Source organism: Lagopus muta, chromosome 1, assembly GCF_023343835.1.
Source record: "Lagopus muta isolate bLagMut1 chromosome 1, bLagMut1 primary, whole genome shotgun sequence".
NCBI lineage: Eukaryota > Metazoa > Chordata > Aves > Galliformes > Phasianidae > Lagopus > Lagopus muta.
Genome location: NC_064433.1, coordinates 65,886,455 through 65,912,265, shown reverse-complemented (window position 1 = coordinate 65,912,265; position 25,811 = coordinate 65,886,455). Strand labels below are relative to the sequence as shown.

Here is a 25,811-nt window from a genome sequence, read left to right as displayed (position 1 = left end):
CATCTACCCCTCTCACAGCACAAGGGTCTTGTAGACCAAATCCTACCAAATATGTTATTTAACTCCATAAGGAACAGAAATATATATTACAGAATGGAGGAAGAAAAAAAAAAAAGGAAATTGTAGAGATAAAATTGATTTGATTTTCAAAGTGTGTTCAATTCTAAGAAGGTTTTCTTTCTACTGCCAGCTAGCTTTGAAGAACGCAGCGAGACATTCAGCTTTTTTATATTTGCAGCCTATCCACTAACAAAGTTCACTTGGTTCTATCTGTTAATTTAGAGAGATTCCTCCTGGGACTGAACTGTGATCAGGTAACCATCAGAAGCACTCAAGCACTGTAAAATGGTTTACTAATCTATTCATTTATCTCAATTTTCTAATATGAAAGGAATTAGCTCAAGCATAAGCTTATCCATTTCAAAAATAACTACCATAATGTCTGTAGCCCACTGATTTATTGGCTTGTATGTTATCTCTGTAGCAGTCCCATGTTCAATTTGCAGTGACTTCCTTAAATTTCATAATTAGATTCCCAGGAGCAGCATGTTTTGCCTCAGTTAGTCCATAAGCCATCTAGCTGTGCATCTCAGCGTGATTGCTGTATAATCTTCAAATGTTAGCTGGATTTTTTTAACTGTTAAAAAGAAACGGTAAGGTCAGACTGACAAATTTGCACATCTTTATGTAAAAAGTGCTGCAGCGACAATATTTATGCATATTCTAGGGTATGCTTGTACGTGTTACAATTCTGTGCCTCCAGAAATACCACGCATAGACTTGATATCCGTGGATAAAACTGGAAAGTTAAGGATGAAAATAGATTTTATGAATATTTCACTGCCTCGTATGAGACTAAGAGCTAAGATTAAAAGTGGGGCTTTTCAAAGTTTCCTAAATCCCACACATGCTGATTTTCCATTCTTTTTATGCTCTTCAGTGTTCTGAAAATGTATGAAGATCCCACTACTTTTAGAAGCTATGTCAGCACTTGGGTATTTCCCTGCTTTATTACAGCTCTGCATACTTCTATCCATCCTCTGTGCAGCTTCACATTCTCTTCTCGAATTAATCAGCCTTAAGACCTTTCTGAGCCTTCAGGTGTCTTCAGCCCCACACATCTATGACAGCAGGATTCTGCAACTGGTGAATTTTTCTAGACATTATGTCAGAGAACGATCATAAGTACCTGAATGCCCTGTCATTCGGAGGGACAGGGCTAATACAGTGATATTTTCTTGGGGAAGAGAAAGTAAAATGCAATAGAGATTAAATCTGTATTTAATTTGATATCCCCTCCTTGTCATAGATATTATTCTAGTCTCTTGCTGCTTTACTCCCACTCATTCTCATAATCTGTAAATTACTTTAGTCTGGAATGTTTCCTATGGGCTTACTGTATTTTATTGGCTGCCAATTCAGTCTTCTGATTTTGGCATTTGTATATAGCCAACATGATGAAAATTAATAATTATACCATTCAAGTAAATCTTATGAATTAAAACTGTGTCTAGCCAGCCAGAAATATCTTTGGTTGCCATTGGAGTGTACATTTTTTTGTCCTTATGTAGAATCACATGTAGTACACAAATCGTTCCTGTATTACATTCCATGGACAATTATTCTGCAAAGGAAAAGAAGTACTCAGGCTGTTCCCTGTTTTAACTCTCATCTTTTAATACATTATTTCTGATGGAATATTTACCCTGATTTCTTTCTTTGAAGCTCCTACTGAAGAAAATGATGCAGTTCATTTTGAACAAACTTCTAAAGAAACAAAGCCAGCAAAACCACACAGCCCACTCTGAACCATGGATACCTGCAGCACACAAAGCCCATTGCTCAGCTCAAAGTGAATGAAATGCCACAGTGAAATGAGCAGGAAGGAAGGGAAGTAGGAACCTGTTGCTTCCTTGTTCAAAGCTGCACTAGAACTTCTTTTGCATGTGCCTAGCTGTGATATCCATTTTGCCTGAACCTTTATGGTCTTGTGCTCCATCACAGCGTGAAGGTCTTCCATTTTCTTTAAATTCACTGCTCTGTCCTATCGCTTCTGTACTGATGATTCACCTGTTGGCCTTGGACTTTGCAGCTAAATGCTGTCAAAAAAGCCTCACTTGACAGCTCCAGAGAAAGCAAACTGATCGCAATAGCCACTGATTGTTATCATGCTCAGACTCCAAATTTAATTGTTTGAAGATATTTGATTCTATACAGGTTTTCTGACTCAGTAGAGTGATCTAAAACATATGAAAACACAATGCCCACGTGAATTGCATTTAGCAAATACAGCAGTTGCTGTAGTTCAGCATGCAGTTCAATCCCAATCCAAGTGTGATTCCTACTGCTGGCTTCTGTTGATACTCTCACCATCATGACACCAGGCATCATGAGTTGCTGGCAAGGATTCAACAGGTTGAATCCAATTCCCATCACCCTCTGATCCCCTTTTGTCTTGAGGTAATGGCAGCTTTCTCTGTGACAGCTGAACCAGCCACAACTCCACATCACCCATTCCCTGAGCTCTATGTACACATCTTTATTCCACTGTGGGGCTTCACTGCTCAACCACAATCACTTCTTAAAAAAAAGGAGAGAGGCTCTGCACTACACTCAGGGCAGTCAAAAAGTCTCATGGCAGGTATTTGGGAACCATCAGCTATGCAAGTTTTTGATAGAATGAGCTGCAGAGAAATTAATGGCAATCTGTTAGTATTTTTCACAGTCTGGCTCTTTGTATCAAGTAAACCTTTGGCAAAACTACTGAAGCCATTCATCACTCAAAGCTTCTCATGTCAGGCTGCCTATTGGCATGGGCAATTTCATTGCAAAATCTCAAATTATTTCCTGTCAAAGAAATTTCTCCCTTAAGTACGGCCAGGGGGTGCGAGACATCAGCTGCTTGTACCATACACCTTTTTAATTGCAAGAAATAATGTCTCATTGAATTTAATGAACCACAATGTCATTGTAACTGTTTTATTGCAGAATAGATCACATTTATGTGCATGTATTTCAAATAACATTATGACTGAGATCCGAGAAAACTTTGTGCAGGCTATTTCCACATTTCCATTTAACATAAATGATTTAGACATTGATATAACCATTACAGTATGAAACCCTTTGATTTCAGGGGCTGTTTTTGGTTGATTGTCTGGTCCGTTGAGGTTTTTTAAGGCCAGACTCAATAGCGAGCTCAGACAAATCATAATAAAAAACAACTGCATTGGGTTTCATGCCAGTCTTACTGCATTATTAAAATAACATCTGTTTATTTGCAGGCAAGGTGACTGTAAAAAGCACTGTCTGTTTCTAGCTGTATATAATTAAGTCCATTACTTCCTTCAGGAAGTTACTGGAGCACAGGTTAGGAGCAGCCACTCAGGCCAGATCAAAATATTTGCAGAGAAACCTATTTTTCTTGGTTCTAAACTGAACCCACATGAACCTGGAGCATGAAGTCTGACAAACAAAAAGGATCTCAGGAGGTTGTCCAATGAATTCCCGCTCAAAGGCACTCATGCAAGTCCTGGAAGGCTCTCATCTCACCAGTTCTCCAAGGCATTCGGTGGAGTATAACTGACTTCCCCAAGCAACTTGGCAGTGCTTCCTGCTCCTCACAACTGCAAAACCATGCCTATGTGCATAACCTGAACCTTCCCCACCTTACTCGAGGACTGTTACATCCTGTACACCCTACACCCGAGCTTCTGCTGCAGATGTAGGAAACTCCAGCATTTCCCCATCTGACTGCAGCTGAGTTCAGCCTTCCCTTCAGAATGTGTTTGCTGAAGTTCTGAGCTCTCCCCTGTTGGACACACCTTTCCCAAAGAGCAGTGCTCAGAAACAGGCAGCGTGCCGCTGAGCTGTGAGCACAGCAGCATCACCACAAATGGCTCATGGTCTCCTCCCTGTGCACCTTCCCTCTCAGAACCAGTAGAGCAACACTGCTCCATGTGTTTATCTCAGAGGGACCACCAGCGCAAGGCATAAATGTGCAGTGTGGACACCTCAGACTCCCAGCCACGTCTTTCGTTTTAGTAGTTTCAAAAGCTTGACTCTTGTGTCCCTCACCACAAAGATGGGAAGGGAGCAAGCCATTGCCGTACTAATTGCTAAAACAATATATTATCACACTTTATTTTCAGAATTTCTTTTTTATTCTGGTTTTGGAATTGTTATTTGTCTGTCTCTCCAATTAGGTTTTTTTTTTCTGTCCTTTTTGCTTGGTAGATATTCAAATTCTTTCCTTGTCCTGCCTGCCTCGCTAACGCTCTTTCTCCACTAACCTTCTTGCCTTTCCCTTGTCTCAGCCCTCCTGCTGCTGTTTGTGGAGAATATCGAGAGCAACAGCAGCATCAGAAGAGCGTTTCACCTCCAACACGACAGCCCTGTGCTGTCAACAGAAACAAAATTGTGAAAGCATTAGTGCCGAGTTGCATTCTCTTCATGCAGCCTCTGGGTAGGTTTAATGGCTGATCTATGTAAAATTAAAGTGACAATTTAAAAGCCCCTTTGCAGGTTTCAGGCGTAAGCAAGTCATCCCTCCAGAGCAGTGTGCTGTGATAGCCCTGCACACCCAGTTCCACACATGGGCAGCTAAGAGCGTGCGTGGCAGGTTGAGTAAGGGCAGGAAGACAGAGCTGGGGGATTATGGCCATTTAATCATAACTATCTCTATCAGCTTCACTCAGCCATTTTCACCCATGCAAAGAGCACCAACCCCCAGACTGAGACCAAAACATGATCCACAACTTCAGAAAAAGCTTGGAAACTGAGTCACAGCCATGTAACACGGACAGCTCTGCCATCCAGTGTCCAGTGCAAAGCATGACCAGAAGCTGCCATTTTCACATCTAAATGCAGAAAAAGGCAGGAAAAAGGAAGTGTTTCTGCCTGCTCTTGCTTGCTCCTCTGGCTTTTCGGTGCACACCAGCAGAGAAGGGCATCTCTTGAGAAAGCCCCATGGTCTCAGCTGCACTCCCACGAAATCAAAGAGTTCCTGGGGGGGTTTACTTACATTGCAGCGATTTGTCTGATGTTTCCAAATCTCTCAAGGTTTCCAGGCAGAAATACTCCTCCTGTGAAGCATTAGGAGCACTTCCTTTGAAGAAAGCCCAAATTGCAGTAAGTAAACTCCCTAGCTCCTACCCTTTCTATGATTTAAGGGCATATTTCTGTACACATTAACGAAGATGCTTTTGCAACAAAAATAATCGTGAGCTATTTCATGTGAATATGCATTTTTATCCTAAATGCCTGCGGGTCAATTGAAACTTGAAGGCCATTTCCAAAGTGAAATTACCAGTTTAAAACTGCAGCTTCTAATCAGCTGTTTCCCCACTGCCTGATGCAGACCACCAAGGTCTGTTTGCCAGCCCACGAGTTCCCTGGGCAGTCACAACAGCACACCAGGCACCACAGCCTTCAGCCAATTTCCCTTTGCCACCATATTCAAAGCGCAGCGTTTGGAGGTGTGGAATAGGACCTGCTTCCCACAATCCATGCGGGTTTTATACATGTTAAACAAGCCATGTTTTGTGTTTAAACTCCTGTGCCAGCCCACACCCTGAAACTCAGCTCCGTGCTGCATAGCATGGAGCTGGCAAGCCCCAGGCTCGGCAAGGCCTAAGGCTGGGCAGGACTGTGGGGGAGCTGGTCCTTGCTTGCTGGTCCAGTCCTTGCTCTGTCAGCCCCATGGCTGATGTGGGGCCTTGGGCTGATGGGGGAAGTCAGGCAGGGCCTGTAACCATGGCCTCCAAAGCCTGACGCAGTTCTACAGACAAGATATGGCACATCATCATTTCATTTGTAGCACAAACTGTACTTTCTCCACCTACCAAACTCACGAATTTTGCATAGCAAAAAAACTGCTTTTGCCCACACAGACCGAGGGTCAAAGGGAAACTGGCAGATGCTGCATTCAGCACTGACATTCATTAGGTGCTTGCCAGGGAAACTGTCATTCATATTGATGCACCATCCAAGCACTGGAATGCTCTCCATAAGCTTCACAATCACTGACATCTCACTCTTCGCAATCATTTGTCATTCCTTGCATCCTTCTTACTTCTGTTGTTGTCCCCACCTTACAGTCAGTTGCTAGCAATCTGTGTGCAGGACCACGTCTGACGTAGTGGGTGATTCCACCTGGTTTCTTCCCAATATTGGTGCTCAGGTTTAAACCTGAGCTTGATGGCACTTGTGAGAGCTGCAAATAGGAGCAAGGAGCAGGGCTACTTTCACCCTACTGTCACTTGGATTTCTCATACGAGGAGAAAGCAGCAAGTTGCATTAGCGCTTGTCCCTGACCAGCTATTATTGGAGTGCAGATCCTGACAAAGAAAACAAACCTGTTTGCTATCTTGCACCTGGAAGTCCCATCTGGTTTGAACATCTTGCATTAACTGTACCTGTATTAGCAGAAACTTCAATTATTCTGTCAAAATTGCTTTTTAAGTATGAGAAATGTGTCAGGCATGGTGTTCCAGACGACTGCATTTGCACAGATGGATCCCTTTTAACTGTTTTAAAATATTCTTTAATGATGGAAAAAAGAAACCGCATAAAGCAACTTAAAGAGTACGGCTTCCTCCAGGTGGATCAAATAGGGAAAGCCAGATCTCAATCAGCAACAGTTAAAAACATCCATCATTTCCAGAATAATAACGGGAGAGGAATTAAATGTTCGAGATGAAAAAGCATTTACTCTAGGTCTAATGAAACACAGTAGATGAAAGTGTGACCTTTAGACAGCCACAGCGTGAAAAAGACAGTAATACTGGCACTTCCACAAATTCTACCAAAAAGATCCAGAACAGCACTTGGATGAGCTACTGCTGACGATGTTGCCATCTGAAACAGGCTGAAAACTACTTCAGATCCAAGATCTTTTGAAATTATTCTACCATCAGCTTCACAGAGAACCAAATTTGCTTGAAAACAATCAGGAGAGCTGCAGCTACTCACTGGTGGTATCATTTGCAGTAGTTTGGGCTGCAGCAGAACTTAAGAGAATTTCTAAAACACTGAGTGCATGAGCACTGTGCTGAGCACCTCACTCAGCCACACAGCCCTTCCAACACGATTCTTTACTTCGCCAAATGCTGAACAACCAGTTGTAACATCAAAGAAAAAGCCTCTCTGAGGAAGGCAAGAATGTGACATCTTTAATATGCATCCACTGTACACATTTAGGTATTACATATATAAAAAGGCAAGGGTTTTTTTACAGAAATTTATTGTGCAAAGAATGATTTTCATGCTCATTTACAATGAAATAATTATTTTTAACAAATAACCATGCCATTGCTTAATTTCAACACTAAGCAGACTATTTACATTCAAGTTTACACCTTTGTTCAAGTTCCATGTATTGTCAGATTTAGGTAAGAATGCATCTTCAGATCAAAGCTTTGCATCTTTTTACATTGAAGTATCACAGAGTTTCAGACTCTTACTGGAAATGACAGTTTTCCTTTCTTTTTAGTACCCTCATTTTCCCAGATACTGTACCGGAAAAGAAAAGCAGTGTGCAGAAGTGAGCATCACAAACGTACAACAGCGTACAATCAGCCTGGTGTTTCCTACCCCTGACGGAAAGGGGGCTGCAAGGTACCTCTCTGCTCTTTAAGAGGATGGTTTACGATTCTATTTATTTATTTTGCAAAGATGACATTCCTTAAGGAAATCAGCTTTATGACATTTTTTTTCCCATGAATTCTTATATAAAAAAGTATTTGTTTTGCCAATAATGAAATCAGAACACAGCATCATCACGCTCTGACAGCTTTCTAAAAACAGAACAAAAAACACCCCAAACATTTCATTTCATCTAATCATAATTTTAACAGAACAAAACAACATAACAGTTTCTCAAAGAGTTGAAAAATATTTTTCTGTGTGCAGAGATCCAAATGGAATTTTGGTGCTGCTCCTTCCTCTCCATGCTGCAGACCAGAGCCCAGTTCAGGCTCTACATCTCACAGCCTGCGCTCCCTCCCCTTGCTGCCCCAGCACAGCACAGGCTGCTCACATAACCTCGGCTGCAGCCCACCTGCTCACGCCCACTCCTTTCTGAAGTGAGCTGAGAAGCACCTGATAGAGGAAGGGAACTCGGAGATGGTTCTGAATTTTAATGTATTGCAGGTTTGTTAACAGCTGAAAATGCAGTGGGATTTTAGTTCACTTTTCTGGGATGTCTCCTTTCTTATCGCACTTCTTATCACCGCTTCTGCTTGTCTACATCTCCAAGGAGCCAGCAATATTTCCCAAAGAATCGGAGCATTCCTACCAATACGTGGTCCTGACAATTGCATGGAGTTGGAGGACAGAATACTGTGATTGTCTTACACTTTGGCTAATGATGTTCAAGGAAGATACTGATTTTGAAGACGCAATCCTAACATTCCCACATTTTAAACAAACTATCTGGAAGACTATTTCACTCCTTCTGCCTTCACGTTGTGACATCTCCTCCAGTACTTGTGGGCTGGGAAGCAACTGGAGCAGGCTGCACTGGTAACACCTCCAGCTCTGATTCGCGTACAAAAATGACTGCATCTCCACTTACATTTATTAAGCACTGGGCCTGTAGGAAGACAAACAAAGAGAACATACAGTTACCAAACATACAAGTAAACACAAAGTATGTGATTGTTTAAGCTGCTAAGTAGAATTACACAGATCTGTTGGCACAGATCAGAGAGGGGTAAATTCCTTTTCATATCCTCCCACTTTTACACTGTGTAGACATATTCTCATGAGATCAGCAACATACAATAACCTGGGTGCTGTTCTTCGTTTTCACTGATGTTTTGAATTTACCTCGTGTACCAAAACAACCCCATTCAATTGTCTTCTGACAAAACTTTGTCACTTTATGATTAAAATGAACCAAAATCTCTATATGAACAGTATTAAAATACTAATGCTACTAAATCAGAAAAGCCAAGCATTCAGCACTGCTGTGTTCTACTGCTTCCCACAATGTACTTCATTCTAGTGACCTTAGTTTCTTTTTATCCATTTGGGAATTTATCAATATAAATATTTGCAACTTTACGTTAGCTTGGGTGCACAGGGTGCTCTTGGCTTCTTTAAAGAAACGAGAGATCCAGAAGTGCCACACACGTGGCTCTAACAGAGAATTTCTAAGAAGTTTTTATATTCATGTCATACTAATACAGGCACTGTGATTCATACTGTAACTCACCTGGTTTTTGTTTGGATTCTCCATGAACACACACTGCTTCATGATGTATGAGACAACCGCATTGCCCCCTAACGCTGCAACGTGTGCTCTCACCATTGCAAATACTTCAGCAATAAAAGCATGGAGAAAGCCACTGACACCACCCTCCTAAAATGGGAAGAAAAAAAAAGGTATTTTATGTCAGTTATAGTTATCACAACAGGATACTTCCCTTACATTTTATCTACCAAATACATCAGCACATTTGAAATTGTATTGTGTACAGAACATAAAACCCATTCATCATTTCATGTGTTACAGTCAAACCTCAGATCAATGAAACTCTCTGCTTGAGAAAAGGAACCACAACTGGGTATCACACACAGCGGTTCTTTTCAGACATTCCTACATCTCTGCACAAACAGCTACACTCAACTGACATCCGAGAAATGATTTTTTCTTTCATCACAAAGAACGTTGCCCTTTGTTCCTGAAAACTGGGAAGTAAATACAGAGTAATTTACACTGAACACTAAGAGTCATGGAGAATCATTAAGAGTACGGAGTGGCTAATTTCAATCTACTATCGCTCCATGTATGCTAATGACTGTCTTGAGTTCCCAACATTCACTAAGAACAGAGCCCTCAAAATACAAAGTGAGCAAGGACAGATCAGAGAGCTGAGATGCTGTTCAAGCTGTTTGGTTTCTTACTGGTGGGTGGATTTAGTTGTTCTTTCAGGAGTACACAGAGGGCTGTTTTTTTCCCAGTGAAGACCAAAAGAACTTCTGGCCATTGTGTTTAGTTACTGCTTTGACTTGGTGGCACTCGTGGGGGCCTTTTGTTTGCATGGTGCTGAGCCCAGTAATTTGAATTGGTACAAAAGAGGGAGAAGGAACACAATAAAGTATCTTTTTTTCTTAGTCAATCCTTACGAAAGCATATGAGTAGCAACTAGAATAGGGGGGAACAAACAGAAAAATATGCAAAGAAAGAAAGAAAACCAAAAAAAGATGTGGAACGAAACTGACAAAACAGAGCTCACTACTGGTTCAAAGCATCTACAAAATTTCATAATGAGAAGTGGAAGGCAAGACTGCTTGACTTCCCACTTGTGCATGCCACTCTAGGATATGAAACTGGAAAGCAGAAGTGAGAAACTAAGCTGGACTTCAACAACCACGGCCTGCCCTAACATCTACTGGAAAATGTCTCTGAGTGTCTTTGGGGTAGATGATACATTAGGAACCAGAAAGAACACATGAATCTGTGCATAAAGCACGAATGAATTCACCTGCAGCCAGAAATCACATTTTCAATGAGTTTATCATTCCTTGTGAAATTCAGTTTGTCCACCTGTTTTAACAGTTACAGCACCAGTGGAAAAAAAGGTGTAATACTACAAACCTGATACATGTGTTGACAAAGATAATGAAAGATTACAAATATCCATGTAGATTTCAAAGCTTAGGAGCAATGAATAAACTGAACTTAAAATTATCTATGTATGAAGTACAGTGTCTTGCATACAGTTGAACTTATTAAAGAGTTCATATGGCTTCAATACTCTGTAAAATAACCAAAGTAGAAAGCAATTTTGCCAACTATTTTTATACAGAATATAAAACACAACTGCAGCCACTATTGAAGCCGGTTTGTGACTCAGCCTACATAGCTGAAATAGGTGTTAATCAGCTTCCCTTGGTGATGCCAGCAGCACACTGTCAACACCACAAAAACTGCACAGGCTTCCCAGCTTCATGGAGGAAGTGAATCAAACACCCGAGCAACTTCCTCTGCTTAGATCCATTACAGTAATCAGCAAAGTCTGCATATCAGCTATTTAATTTATAACTACAGAAGGCACAGTTAGAGCAAAAGCACCGTGCAACCAATGCCCTGGGTGTACCTTATTTCATCCTTTTCAAAACATTGTCCTTTTCATATAGACTTCTCAAGTTAAAAGGAACCATTAATTGCAAGAGATTTGTCTGTTCAAAGCATTTTCATAGAGCTGGCAGCAAGGTTTTATTTATCAATGCCTAATTAGCAGTAAACAGCATAGTTTCAGTATGGGCAAACCAGATGAGGAACGGTTTATTTCTGTGTCTAGAAATTTGGCAGAAGGATGTGGCTATTTCCCAAAGGTACACAATGGTGAGAAGGAACACATCTTAGACATTTATGGCACGGATCTATGTTACTGAGCATGCAGAGAATACAACATTAAAAAAGTTTGTATAATGGTTATATATAATACGGGAAAACATTAACAACCAACAAATTGTAACATCTGAGTAGAATGTGAAAGTTCATTGCTGAGCTTGCTAAATGAGCGAATAAAATGGGCATTATTTCATTTGGCTGGCTTATAGCAATTAAACGATTCTCAGTTTGGGGTTCAAAACTCAGTTTGGGATCCCAACTTCCACTGTTAGTCAATGATTCATTTTTTCATACGGTTCTGTTTAAGAACCTATAGTTGAACAGTACAGTCAAATTAGCCGTCAGCAATGGCCAGAGGATAAGTAACGTTTTCTTAACAGTGCCAGATGCAAAGAAACTCTATTTTGACAAGAGCAGCACAATGCAACTTGATCCCCACTGAGCTCCTCGCCTCAAGCGACAAAATCTCAATCCACTGTGCCACTGCTCACTCAAACCTCAGCAGATACCACATATACTTGGCTTTGATTATTATTATTATTTTAAAAACTACAAATCCCTGATGCACAGCTCACCTCACGCAAAGAAGTAGTTTCTCGTATAAAAAACATGTTGATTATCCCAAGGTATTTGGTTATTTTTGCCCGAGGAATAAAAGAAAGAGGTGTCATCTTAACAACAGAGACGGTAGAATTGGTACATGATGGAACAGAACGGTGTCGTAAGTATCCTTCAGCCAATGGACTTGCTTTATCAACTGAAGCAGCTAAACAGATGGAAAAGAAAGAAGAGAAAGTAACTATCAAAGTAAGATTCCCGTTTCCTAAAACACAACAATTCTTCTTTATGGTTTCCAAATAGCTTGGTGACAACATTCAGCTGCCTGTGATGCTCAGCCATACCATGTGAGAAAGGAAATTATCATGCAACGCATGCAAAAGGAGACAAAAGCTGAAATGGAATTTATTTGGAAGAGTGGCATTCCTGCAAAAGAAAACACTGAGGCGAGTAGCTGCACATACAACAATCAGTTATAAAGTGAAGATAAAGAAAAAAGTGCCAACATTTTGAAATACAAATTCTGCCGGAGAAACAAATTATTACAGGAAGTGTGAAAGTTGTTGTGTTTCCCCAGTGCAGCATTTTCCATTAACACAGATATTAATCTCTACTTATTTAAGCAAGATAGTCAGACCTGTGGCCAAAGAACTACTGAAAAAGAACTCACCACTTGCTAATTTAGTGACCATTGCCTTGACTGTCACCTTGGTGATTGCTTCCTGTTTCTCACCAAAAATTTTCCAAGATCATACATACACCTACATCCATGCAGTGTATGTTATATAATTAGTAGGCGTACACATTTATCCATAACTAATATCATAACTAAGTGAACAGAAATACTGTATTTTGCTCTTTACGACACCAGCTCATACACCCCCTATTAGCTTACACAGTCATTAACAAGTCGGCATTTTTCACTATTCATTCTACGTGTGATCTGCAATACTACTGCTGGGCAAGAAACTCCACTATTCACCACTGGGAAATCAGAGATATGTCTCAGATTATCATAACGTGGTAGAAACAGCCGCCTACTTGTCTTAATTGATCCGCGCCTTATGGTCTGAGCTTTCAGTTTAATGAGCTCTATCCAGCTGTTGCATCTGTCTGCAAAGGAACTGTAATCAACTGACGTTGCTGAAAACACAGACAGAAAAAAAACAAAAGAAAAACAAAGAAAAAAAATATGGATGATGTCTCTCCCTCATCTCAATGCTCCTTCTGAGGAAGCAATTATCTGTGTCTGAGAGAGATCGAACACCCCTTTCCAGGTCTGTTTAAAGGAAAAGTTACAGTATAAATCTGCACTTGTCCAAGCCAGTGTACCCATTTCTGGTGATGTCACAGTTGTGAACCAACTGCCTGACCGGGACTTCAGCACTGGAAAAACATGCAAATACAGTCATTAACTCTTTATGTTAGATTATTCATTAATTTTTGTTTTAATCTCACAGTAGGTACTGAATTTTGGGTTTTGTCTACCTAGGCCTTGTTTAACTTTAATTTTCGTTGTTATTCCTTTCCTCCTGAGGAGCTGCAGATGACGATTTAAGCTTCCTAACTACCTTGATCAGTAATTAACCTACAGACTAAAAAGAAGCATTGGTGGTGAGGACCAGGGTCAGAAGCTGAAACAGCATCTATGTTTAAAACATAAATGAGCTTTCTGTAACAAAATGCCGTCCTCCATCTCCATCCCCACTATCATTACAGTGGAAACCAGACTTATTTCTGCTGTGAGTTTTTGCTATTGCTTGTGGGAGTGTTTGCACATCTTAAAAAAAAAAAAAAAAAAAGTTTTGCAAACACCGTTTCTTCATGATCCAAAGAAACGGAAGGAACACATGCTAATTCAAATTAAGGTATTAAAAGCAAAAAAAGCTCTCTCAAGGAACTCATTCTCTGGCAGATAAAGTGATCTTAATTTATCTCACAGAAAAACACTTGCTATTAATGCATAGGCTTTGGTAATTAAAAAAAAAAAACATCCAAATTTTCTGATATCATTAAGCCACACCAGAGCATGCATTCTCAGTTAACTAGTAAACACTTCCTGGATTAAGACACATCCAAAAAGAGTATACCAATGGCCTAAGAATGCTCATTCTGTTCTGGCATACAGCTAAATGAAGTAAACTCACCTCTCTGAGCAGCAGGAATACCTGAGTGGGAACTTGCACCCTCCGGGACTTCTAACAAAACAGAATAAATTTCACTCAGATAATTTATGGGCACTATTAACTGTGCGTCATGTAGGATGTGACAACTTCTTTCTCATAAAAGTTTTACAGTAAAATATCAGAAAAATTCCATACATATAATATCCTGTGTCATGTACCTTGGTAACAGATTATACATTGGTACAAATCTTTATTAAACTTGTCTTGCAAGTTAAAAGATGCTTTGTTAATAAACAGTTCTGACAAACAAATAGCTATCACTGAGCCATTCATATTTAGCTTAATGGAAACAAGCAAACAAACTAGCTAAGACTCCATGTTCCAGAAGTCAAATAAATTTTGAAGTTTGTTTGAAACAAAAGAATCGCCAACCTTTTTTTTTTTCCACCTCCCACCTATTATCAAAGCAAAAGATTTTCAGTAAACAGGGAAAAACTGAGATTAGTTATGATTTTTCTTTGAACACAAAGCATAAAGTAAACTCATCAAATAACGTCATAAATCATTTCTGGCTGGATATTAGGAAAGGTATCTTCTGAGAAACAGCCGTGATGCACTGGAACAGGCTGCCCGGGGTGGGGTGAAATCACCATCCCTGAAGGTGTTCAAGAAACATGGAGATGCGGCACTGAGGGATGTTGTTGGCGGGCATGGTGGGGATGAGCTGACAGCTGTACTGGATGAGTTCAGAGGTCTTCCCCAACTTTAGTGATACTATGACAATTCTAATCGCCCTTTTTTTCCTGTGAGAAGAATCTTTTATCCACTTCACATTTATCTTGGCACGCTTAGCAATTCCTTTGCCAAACACACAGGTAAATACAGCCATTACTTCAGCACACTGACTGTTATCACCTCTCAGGGCAGACAGGCACGGTTCTTAGAATTACTGGCCCAATGAAGATTGCTCTTTTTGCTCTGACTGATGAATTTAACATCTATCACTACTGCCTGTCACTACAGAAACTGGGTCTCATCCTGACTTCTGGATATTATGTTTTTAAAAACAAGGTGATCTGTATTTTAAATAGGCTACCAAACAAATCTGCATTGAAACCTCAATGTCTATTTGTGAAGAAATGACAGTTGAAATAGTTATCTATCTGAAAACCCCGAAGGTGAGCTATGGTACAACATGGAACGTGAAGACCACCAGAATAAGTAATTTCTGTGAACAGGCTACCCTCTACTGGTCACTACCCATTCTACAACCTGCACAGTGATGTGACAAAAAATAGACATTAGAGGCTCACTCACATTGCAGACAGATGAGAGGGACATTGTTAGTCACAATGCTAACAAAATAACTGGAAGCTAAAAAACACCTTCCTCTCCATGCTGGTCACCCTCTGTTGATGTGATGCACTATGCAGTTGGCCTTCTGGACTGCAAATGCACACTGCTGGCTCATATCCAGCTTTTCATCCACAGGAACAATAAAGCCCTTCTCAGGGCTGCAGATTAAGAGTTCTTCTCCCAGTCTGTACTCATGTCTGGGATTTTCCCAGTCCAGGTGCAAAACCTCACACTTGGCCTTATCAAACTTCATGTTATTTGCACAAGCTCAACTCTCAAGCCTGCCTACATCTCTCTGAATGGCACCCCTGCCTTTCAGCACGTCGACCGCACCACACAACTCCATATCACACACAAACCAGCTGAGCATGCACTCAATCCCACTTACTAACAGAGGTGTTAACCAACAACATACAAGGAAGTCAAGGTAGATGATTTCAATGAAAGCTGTTTGACATTTACTCTACAAGTTAAGAGCGCTTACACCTACAAAAAAGAATTCATGCAATTTAGCTCAGCTGAAAAGTCAGCATTTGCTGTCTGAAGTATTTCTCACTGCACAAAAAAAATCTATGAGATAGTGACTATGTCGTTATTTTATATGGCCCATCTGTGGAAGCAAGGTCATATGAGACAAGTCTAATTATAAAGTAATTTATAACTCTTCTAAGTGAAATCACACCCAACACACAGTGGTTTTATATTTTCCATGAACTAAATATAATGGAAGAGAAAAGAATACAGGAAATCTACCAAAGAAAAATGCAGACCTTATATGACTCAAAAAATTGACTGCAGGAGTATTTATCATACATAGGCATAACAATATTTAAAATGAAAATACAGATGTTTAAAGGCTACTACAACAGTGAAAAAGTCACATTTAAAATCAGTAAAAAGGAAAGAGTTCATTTTTCTTCCATATAACCAACCTTTAGCTGCTGAGAATGGTTGAGAAGCAAGGGGATCAGAGCTAAGTTCCAATGGAAATTGCAGCTGTTCTTCATTGTCTGTTGACGCTTCAAGGAAAATATATCAAATTAATAACTACTCTGAAAACATGATTTGCCAGTAGTAGTAAGCACTATAGATTCAGTTTAGCCAGGCCGTAATAGAATATATTATTCCAACACATGCATATAGTAGTGCTGTTCTTTTTGACCAGTCAGGTGACTTAAAGTAAAGCCAGCTGTAAAACTCAACAGAGCCTGTGTTCTCTTATCAGAATTCAATACTTTCAGGAAAAGAAAGTTAAGTCAATTTATGCATCTTCTAATTTTGATTTTACAGTGGAATCCAAGCCAGCTTAGTTTTAAAAAAAAAAAAAAAAAAAAAAAAAAAAAAAAGCAACATTTGATTTATTTAATGTAAGAGAAAATGTTCTGTTACAGAATCACAGAATCACAGAATCACCTGGGTTGGAAGGGACCCCAAGGATCATGTAGTTCCAACCCCCCTGCCTAGCAGGGCCACCAAACATACACATTCAGATCAGGTTGCCCAGGACCCCGTCCAACCTGGCCTTAAACACGTCCAAGGACGGGGCATCCACAACCTCCCTGGGCAGCCCGTTCCAGGGCCTAACCACTCTCCTAGTAAAGAACTTCCCCCTAACATCCAACCTAACTTACTACTACTTAATTACTTTTACTATTACTTTTCTTACTACTTAAGAAGGTGAGATACAACTAGTATTTTTGAAAAATATGACACTGTGTTCTGCCACTAAATTCCCTTTATCAGAATGGAATACCTTCAAAATTCCATCTGTTTAAATTCTCATATACAGAGTGCAAATGTACACTTCTAGCATTAGGCGGTGCTTCAATAGAAAAGACAAAGGCAGAGTAAAGTAGAATCTCTTCTCTCTCCGTAATGCTATATGGCGGAATGCTTTACTGATGCCCCCAAAATGTACCTCATTATGATTTTTTGGTGTTTTTTTTTCTTTTGTTTTGCTTTTTTATTATTTTTGTTAGTTTGTGTCTCATGTTAGGTGTGTTTTTTTTTTTTTTTTTTTTTTTACAACTATTATAATTCATTTTATTCCTTCTTGAAGGGCAGAAGTTCTTATAAGCACAGTGGCTTATGTTATGCACATAAAAATACAATTAAAACAATGCCAAGTATTACATGAATTGTTTATAGAGAAAAATATTCTAACAAATATGGTATACAGAAAATGGAAACAGCAAACATTTCTTTCCTAAGGCTGTAATTTTGTCTAATAGGTACAAATATCAACTACCTGACAAGTAAGGCATCCTTCTACCGGAGGTCACATACATGAGCCCCAACAAATCTGTATTATAACTGTGATGTTATAGAATAGGCCTCACAGTATTTACCTCTTTTTTGTGATTTTTCTGTAGGAGGTTTGGCTGCTTGTAATGCTTGGTCTTTGTCAAATGTAATTGCAACAGCTGTGACTGCAATCTGCAAATCAGAAATTGATGGCATGTTAGCAACTTAATTTCTTATGCAAAATCCAAAGGTTTTTGGAAAAGAAAGCCAAGTGAAGAAAACAAACAAACAAGCAAAATGAAACAAAACTAACAAAACCCAACAGATTTTTCCACAGGAAAATAATGAAAGAAAAAAAAAAATTAAGCAGATATATTTAAAAACCTCCTTCACCGCACAGAATAAACAGGAATACTAAGGTCTGAAGTCAGAACATACATGGCAGTGTTTCTCCTGTGTTTACAGTTTTATTCATCAGTTTGTTCACTCTTTCTTTCTTGGTGAAATGACAAAAGAAATATCATACAAACTCATTATTACCTTTTGCCTGAGAGAAAGAAAGAGATTTTTAATTGATCCCAAAAACAATGTCATTTAAAAAAATTAAGTAGACTGCATCATCTTGAAACTGAAGGAAAAAAATACAGGTAATTTTAGACGGCAGTATATTTAGTATAATAAATGCCTTAATGCATACCTAGTCTGGACTTTTTGTTTCCTAATTAAAACCTCGCATGAAGACACCCCATGTTCATGATTTGCTCTGTTTGCAGTCCCACGATTCTCAAAACTAGCGCCTCTATAGTCACCTTTCCTCTTCACAGCCTTAAGTTTCACTTCAGAATCCACCAAGCATACCTATAATCCAGCCCTACTGGACCAAGTGTTAACAGAAGGGCAAAACTGGCACGCCTACATGCTGAAATTCTGAAGAAGCAATACACTTACCTGAACTATTTCATCCTCTGGAAGAGAGACAGTAAAATTCACATGACAAAGGCAGCACGGAACCATAGATCGCAGTTTAAAATACAAGCTCTGTTAATGACACAAAGTTATTTTTAAAGAAGTTTAATTCAGAGAAATTAAAGGTAAAAATTCTCTAGAGCACACTATCAATAAGGACTCATTCAAAAATCTTTGGAAAGGTCTAACGTACTAAAAAAGGCCACATCTATCAGCAGCATGCAAACTAATTTCAGGCACAGTGTAGCCGAATTGTGAAACTCAACTACGAAGAAAACATTACTGTCACTACACTCTCATGTCACCTTGCTCCCAATGAACAATTCAAGGTATATTTTAAATCAAAGACTCTTACCTTCAACAGGTTCTCACATAGGTCATTGAAGTTCTTGTTAAGTGTTTGATTTGTTAGGTTAATATTGCTTAATCTGGATACTCTTACTGCTGTGAACATCTGAATTAGATACACACAGATAAGAAAAATAAGACAGAAATGGAAAGAAAAGGAAAAAACTAATGAAGCATGTCTTCAAAATTTTACAAAAGACAATCTCTGCAAACTACTGTTTATGAATATGTGAAAAAGGTGACTGATCAAGATATAAAATACTGTATGCCATTCTACCTCCTACATAATTTTCAACCAGAGAAAATATAATGTACATAAATTGTGTACAACAACGTGCACAATAATGGAATGTCATATACAGACACACAGGCAATCACATCAACCTGACAGCATGCTGCTAATGTATTCATCTTACTTTCAGATTCAAACTCCATTTCTGCAAAGCATAGTCCTGCACTGTGCCAATTTAGATCTGTTTTAACTCCCTCTCTACATGTGACAATTGTATGGTATATATTAACTCAAAATAGTTAATTACAAACAGAAGTTTTCTTTTTTCTCCATTTTGGCTTTAGCTAATTCTTACTTATCTTAATCTACTAAAGCTATCAAATTCAGTATTCGACACTAGCCAGCACTTTCAACATTTGTTCAAGAAGCTCTAAAATCTAGCCAGGCTATTAAGAATGCCTGAAAGCTCAAATTCATATTTATCACAACTGTTTTTTTTAATGTTTGCATTTCTGTAACAACTTGTTACACAACAATATTACAAAATAGAAACAACACACACACAGGCACACACAAAAAACAGACTCCACATCTTCCTGTTCTTAACAAAATGCCACCCATATTTCTAGCACAAAGGTATCCTCTTAAATTATCTTTCAAAATCAGTGATCCCTAAAATATATTTCAGTTACTACTGCACATTTCAACAGTTTGGAAGGAATGTATGATGGTAGTTTTTATGGTTTATTTTTTGAAATAACCTTACTTGGATTTCCGGTGTCCAGTTATTTATACCAGGCATAATTTCTGTGTTGCAACTGTAAAAACCTGTAATGATAATATTTGGGCAAATTAAGTTGTACACTGAAATATGAAAATATTTCTGAAGAAATGTATACAATCCCACTCAATGTTCTGAAAATAAATTCCCTCGAGCATTTCTGAATATTGGATAATAACAGAAAAACAAGAATGGTATTTAAAGAAAAAGCAACATCTAAAGAACACAGTATTACTTGTAACAGAGACAGAGTTTCTATTATTCATACTGCAGTGAAAAACAGATGAGAAAGATGGAACTTCTAAATCAAATGCTCTAACTACAGAATCCTTATTCTGAATATTTATCTAATTGCCCAAAAGCAAAGCCAGAACCTTCAACATGGTGACATCAGAGAGATTAAGAGGCATCAAATGCAACAGTGACAACTGTATAGAAGACTGGCTAGCTCACGTCACCTGATGCTGACAGGGGAGACATGCTGCCAGGCTGCCTCATGGGGCCATTCCCTGCCAAGCCCCGCAACAAGAACCTCACAGAGAAGCACACAAAGACACTTTTTAGCTCTGATCAACATATACTTACGTACTGTCATTGGCAAACACCAAAAATCCACAGCTTAGCTCCTAAGAAACTAAGTACAAATGAAGAAGCTTACAAGAGGCACCTGGATGAGGAGCTACGAGATATGGTGTAGTTTGTGGTGGCAATGGTAATGAGAAGATGGTTGGACTAGATGGCCTCACAGGTCATTTCCAACCTTGTGATTCTATGATTCTGTGATTCTATAAAATGTACTCGGAGGAGAAGCTGAAAAGCTAACCCCTCAACAGACAGCATAGAGACGCTTGAATATACCAGCTGAAGATGAGAGTGCAAATATTAGCACTTACTCAGAGAAACTTGAAGAGATTGGGAAACAAACAAACAAACAAAAAAAGGCACAACAACTGAACAGTAGGGTAAGTTATCAAAAGCAAGTATGTAACCCTGAAAATCTGAATGTACATCTAAAAGAAAAAAATCTGTTAGAGTCTCTGTAAACGCACAAAATAAGCTAGAAACTGTGGAGCAGCTTGAAAAAAAAGTGTAAATATGAATTAATTTTCTTTCAGAACATCAAAAGCAGAAATCTTCTTAAGTGTCAAGTAAGACATAATATTCAAGGTATTCAAGGTAATAACAAGGTAGCAGACCGCATGTACTTTCTGTGTCAGTGCTCACTATGGAAGAGAAGGTTTCCACAGCGGTGAAAAACTCTAATTGATATTTCAAATAACTTGTCTTAAATAGAGATTTCTGAAGGAGTTATTGAACAACCAGGCAAAAGAACTAGGAAAAAAAAAATAAAAAAAATCATATACCAACAGGTGTGTAATTGCCACCAGAGAAAAGGGATCCTTTCACCTTCTGGTATTGAGGTGCTTTTACGTGCCCAGAAGCTACTAACTTACATGGCACAGATATTGGCACTACTGATCTGAGGAAGCTATCCCAGAACATGAAATCAATGGGAGAAAGAACAAGAAGATGCTGAAGAAAAGCTGGTAACATTTCTGCAAATAGAAGCAATGGCTCACACTCCCACCGGAGTTCTGTGAAGGAGTCACGAAGCACATAAACATCTGATCGATACAATCTGCTTGGGACATAAAAAGGCATTTGGTATGACAGACTCTTTAATAAAGCAGTATGCTGAGGAATACAATAGAACACCACTGAAGGAAATACAGACGGTTAAAAGACTCAACAGAAGGTCAGAGAAAATGGTCAAATTTTACAGTGGATAAATTTGTAACTCAGAACTGTATACTTCCAACACTGCTTATCTGTAAGAGAGGACATAATGAGATGACTGCTGACAACCTCATTTCAGGGTAGTAAAATCAACTGCAGCAGGACCTAATGATAGATAATAAGTATGTAAGAGATGAAATGTAATATTAATAAACTACTGATGGGCGCAGAAAAAAAATTAACATCACATATATGCAGCGACAACCTGTCTGTTGGCTACAATCTATGAGGAATAAAAGATATGGTCATAATAGTAGATAACTGACAATGATAGTTCTGGACTCAACAGTAGCAAAAAGATAAATACTGGCAGCAATTATTCGGAATGCAACAGACTCTCACAAGCATGGGTAAACTCCAAAAGACAAAAGAAGGATGACATGTGTGACCAAACTTCTGTATGGTCGATGACTTCATTAGCCTCTTAGTCAGATCAAGAAGTTCTGTCGAGTGGGGTATGACAGGTGTCTGTAAAACCACAGATGGAATACAGAAAACTGATGGAAAGCAGTAATTCAATTCACTGTTCTTCCCAGTACAGTAAGGAAGAAGGAGGAAAAAAAAGCTAAGAAGGCAGCTGATTCAAAACAAGGGCAATGGCTTTTATAGGGGTACAAATCCTGATGCAAAATTCTACAAACACAGAGAGCACGCATGCGTTCAAAATGCAAACAGCAAAACACACAGAAAAGTTTGATAAAAAGCTACTCTCTTTCAAGGTGCTGCTGAAGTACTAGCTGTTAATAGCCTATTCTGTTGGTTTTTTTTTTTTTTTTTTTTTTTTAATTCATTTTGCTCAGTCTTATTTTAGTGCAATACACATTTCTGGCTCACCTGCAACAGCAAGCATACATCGTGTGATACAGTACACCTATTTCTAGGTGGAGTTTTCAAATAACTCTTAAGAAATAAATCTATAAACACACAGAAGGAATTACAAGTTACTGCATTTCTATTATGTAATTCTTCTGCTGTCTACAGAAAATGGCCATTACTGACTTGGACAAAAAGGCTATGGGTGATTTAAGAACTCCAAATCTTTTTCAACTTTGCTTTCTCAACAGTAATGACTACCAAAGCAGTGAAAACAAGCATATTGAAGTTCATGGTATAGCACAGTCACAAAGTAAGGAAAATGTGTGAGGGCTCTCCCAAAAGTAACGTCTCCTATTTTCTTATGTTGGCCCATGAGATCAAAGGCAGATGTTAGCTGTATGGCAGTAGAAGCTGAACCTTCCCACCAATATTCCATTCCATTTTGTTGTAGCTTCCATGGAAATAAATAGAAGACATTATTTCTGGAGTGACCTAAGTATATGCACAAGATAAATGAGAGTGCTACAAGGGCAAATTGCTCGCTTCAGAGTGACACTGTTGTGGTACACTGTATGGCTAAATCAACATACTGCGCTCCATGCTTCTATTTTCACTGTCTGCAAAACTTACAAACTTGCCACTGAAATTCTAAAGATCTTCAGCAACTGATCCATATGAAGTAACTACAAACTTGCAACTATGGTACAAATCAGTAAAATGCAACCTGCCACACAAACACTGTGTTTAACTCAGTTTTCAATGAGTAACATATCCCCATAAGTCTTAATGACTTGTAACTCAGAAAACTTTCACTTGCAAAGTTGTATCTTGTCACATTGTTAAGGAGGAGGTTTTACAGGCTACAGTATAAATCAGAGAAGTATTGTTTTAACTATACCAGAAGGTGGTGGAGCATCTGTCAGCAAAGAATGTACATCTTCCATTGCATCTGTATCATCGATCTAGGGGGAAAAAAAAAGATAGCAATAAATAAAAATCACATTGTTTTTTCGGTCAGAAGTCTCAGAAAGACATAAAAGTGATGTTATCTAGAGATTTGTGTCTGACAGCTAAGCAGATATTTTAAAAAAGGATTCCATCAGTCAATCTTCTGAATTTAAACCAAGATCTTATGATGTGTTAAATGCCTGGAAAACAGTTCCCCCAGTTAACCAGCATTAAGAAAACAAGGAGCGCAGAATATACATGAATTGCACTCAGTAAGAAGGTGGCAATAAATTATTTTTAAAACAACATAAAATCCCCAACAAGGTATCACAGACCTTAGAACTTGTTTCAGCTAAGCGGTCCTGAGATCAAGAGTCAGGAGCTTCATTAAAGCTCCTGGAATTTTGTGTCTAATTACCAATTTCTTAACTAGGGATACGGTAGTAAGTGGTTCCACAAAACTGAAAAGTCTTTTTTTTTCCCCTATAAATAAAGATTCCACTACCAAAACACAGGGGCACACATGATAGGATCAATATATCCACATGATGGAAACCAGCAAGTATAGTCCCTTAATTCAGAGTTCTGCATTCTGCACTAATGAGATCCTATTTTTTCTTACCCATTCTGAGCAGCATTATAGTGTATCTTGTTACATACTTAGGATTTTCCCTTACACATGGGGACCTCCTGCTATTAACTCAAGAACTTCTACCATAGTTAATAAATAAGGTAGAGGAAAGAATTCTCCAAAACAGTTTAAAAAAAAAAAAAAAAAAAAGGACCGACCTCTGCTTGTGCTATATAATGCAGTTTTTAAGTAGCTGATCTTTGCTTATAGCAGATCAACCTTTTTTATGGGGACACCTGAAGGAAGTTTGCCTGACTTTTATCAGTACCACCCCTCCTCTAGTTAACAGATTTAGATGCAAATTGGAGGACATTTATGTTTTTCAGGTATTTCTTCTAACTCCTACATAGTTTCTTGCAATGAAATGGTCTTTGTTCTCTTTTTAATGCAATAACATCATGCTTTGTTTGTGACAGTCATCCAACACTACGGCATCCACTGAACTATCTTCTGATCAACTCATCCACTCAAATCCATTGCCTCACAGTACATCTCTCATCATTTTTGCTTAGAGGATACAATTTCATTCACCAGAGTCTATGCAGATCATGCCAGCTGCAAAATTTATTTGATGAGAACAGATCTTACTCATTTTAAATGTGAAACTAACCTAAGGGCCTTCCTGATTTACTCTCTTTGATCCCAGCATACTTGTAAAGCACTGGAGAACAAAAGTTTACTCAAACATCAGAAGTGCTAACTAATGTCAATTTATTAATTTATACCAACTGCTCACAATCTGTTTGTTTGGTTTTTTTTCCACTCTCCAGTCTCAGTGTTTTCAAATTAATGCCTATTACAGCACCTCTCACATTCTCCCCTATCGACAACATTTCTTTCAGATTACTTTCCATGAAGGTAGCGTTTTGTGAAGATTAGCATAACTACTGAATGTATGCCAGGCTGCAATTACAGGTTGTAATTTCATTCATTTTTTTCTTTTTGTTAGTTGAGGTCAGGTCTTTATAACACTTGTAACTACAAAAAAAAAAAAAAAGGAAAAAAAAAACTGAAAAAAATCCCAAAGCTCTAGAGTTCTTTAATACCTGATCCTTTTCTCCAAATTTTACGTTATTAAAACTACATCTTTAAATCTAAGTGAAGAAAGAGGTAAAATAAACATGCATTTTTTTTATCTACAGACAATTTCTGTTTCTAGTTATAGCTGTAGATGGAATTGGATGGTATTCTCTTCAGTTTTAAATTTTTGTGCTCAGAAAAGCATCAGTGGTAAGTTCAGAAAATAAGTTAATTCCTTCCTTTATGCTCTCTTGACACCTGCTGTTCTAATAATTCTGAATATCCAAGTACAACATCAAGAGCTTTGCAGCAGGAAGAACACAAATTTAGCCAAGAAAAATGCATTAAGTGAGACAATAGAGAACCACATCATTCATAACAATGTATTGTAGCTTTTCGATCCATCATGACTGTTGCTTGAAGTAGGCAGAAGAACATTTCTCACCAGCTGAAGTTATAATTTTACAAACATATAAGTATATGACACAAACATCAGTGTGACATTTTTCCTAATGACACAAAATGGGAAGAAAAAAAGGAGTATAAAGTCTTCAAACCGTAGTCAGAGGAGTTTTTATTTTCTTGTTTGACTGTTTTTAACGTATGTTGGGAAAAGAAAAAGGTGT

General features: G+C 38.5%; 1 protein-coding gene across 22 annotated transcripts in view; it reads right to left on the bottom strand.

The window, feature by feature from the left end:
• Positions 1-7,150: 7,150 nt before the first annotated feature.
• The window catches only part of C2CD5 (C2 calcium dependent domain containing 5), a 65,945-nt gene continuing 47,284 nt past the window's right edge, over positions 7,151-25,811 (bottom strand). For 14 of the 22 annotated variants that reach the window (XM_048934706.1, XM_048934667.1, XM_048934672.1 and 11 more), the window contains 11 exons: positions 23,485-23,548; positions 19,959-20,020; positions 18,968-19,066; positions 18,595-18,684; positions 17,751-17,838; positions 16,335-16,421; positions 14,068-14,118; positions 12,962-13,063; positions 11,938-12,128; positions 9,218-9,364; positions 7,151-8,593 (listed from right to left, as the gene is read on the bottom strand). In XM_048934706.1, the coding sequence (XP_048790663.1) occupies positions 8,462-8,593; positions 9,218-9,364; positions 11,938-12,128; positions 12,962-13,063; positions 14,068-14,118; positions 16,335-16,421; positions 17,751-17,838; positions 18,595-18,684; positions 18,968-19,066; positions 19,959-20,020; positions 23,485-23,548 (1,113 nt within the window). In that variant the 3' untranslated portion in view covers positions 7,151-8,461. Of the gene's footprint in view, positions 8,594-9,217; positions 9,365-11,937; positions 12,129-12,590; positions 12,682-12,961; positions 13,064-14,067; positions 14,119-16,334; positions 16,422-17,750; positions 17,839-18,594; positions 18,685-18,967; positions 19,067-19,958; positions 20,021-23,484; positions 23,549-25,811 lie in introns of those variants that run through there. The other 8 variants (XM_048934703.1, XM_048934717.1, XM_048934737.1 and 5 more) reach the window with 3 other exon arrangements.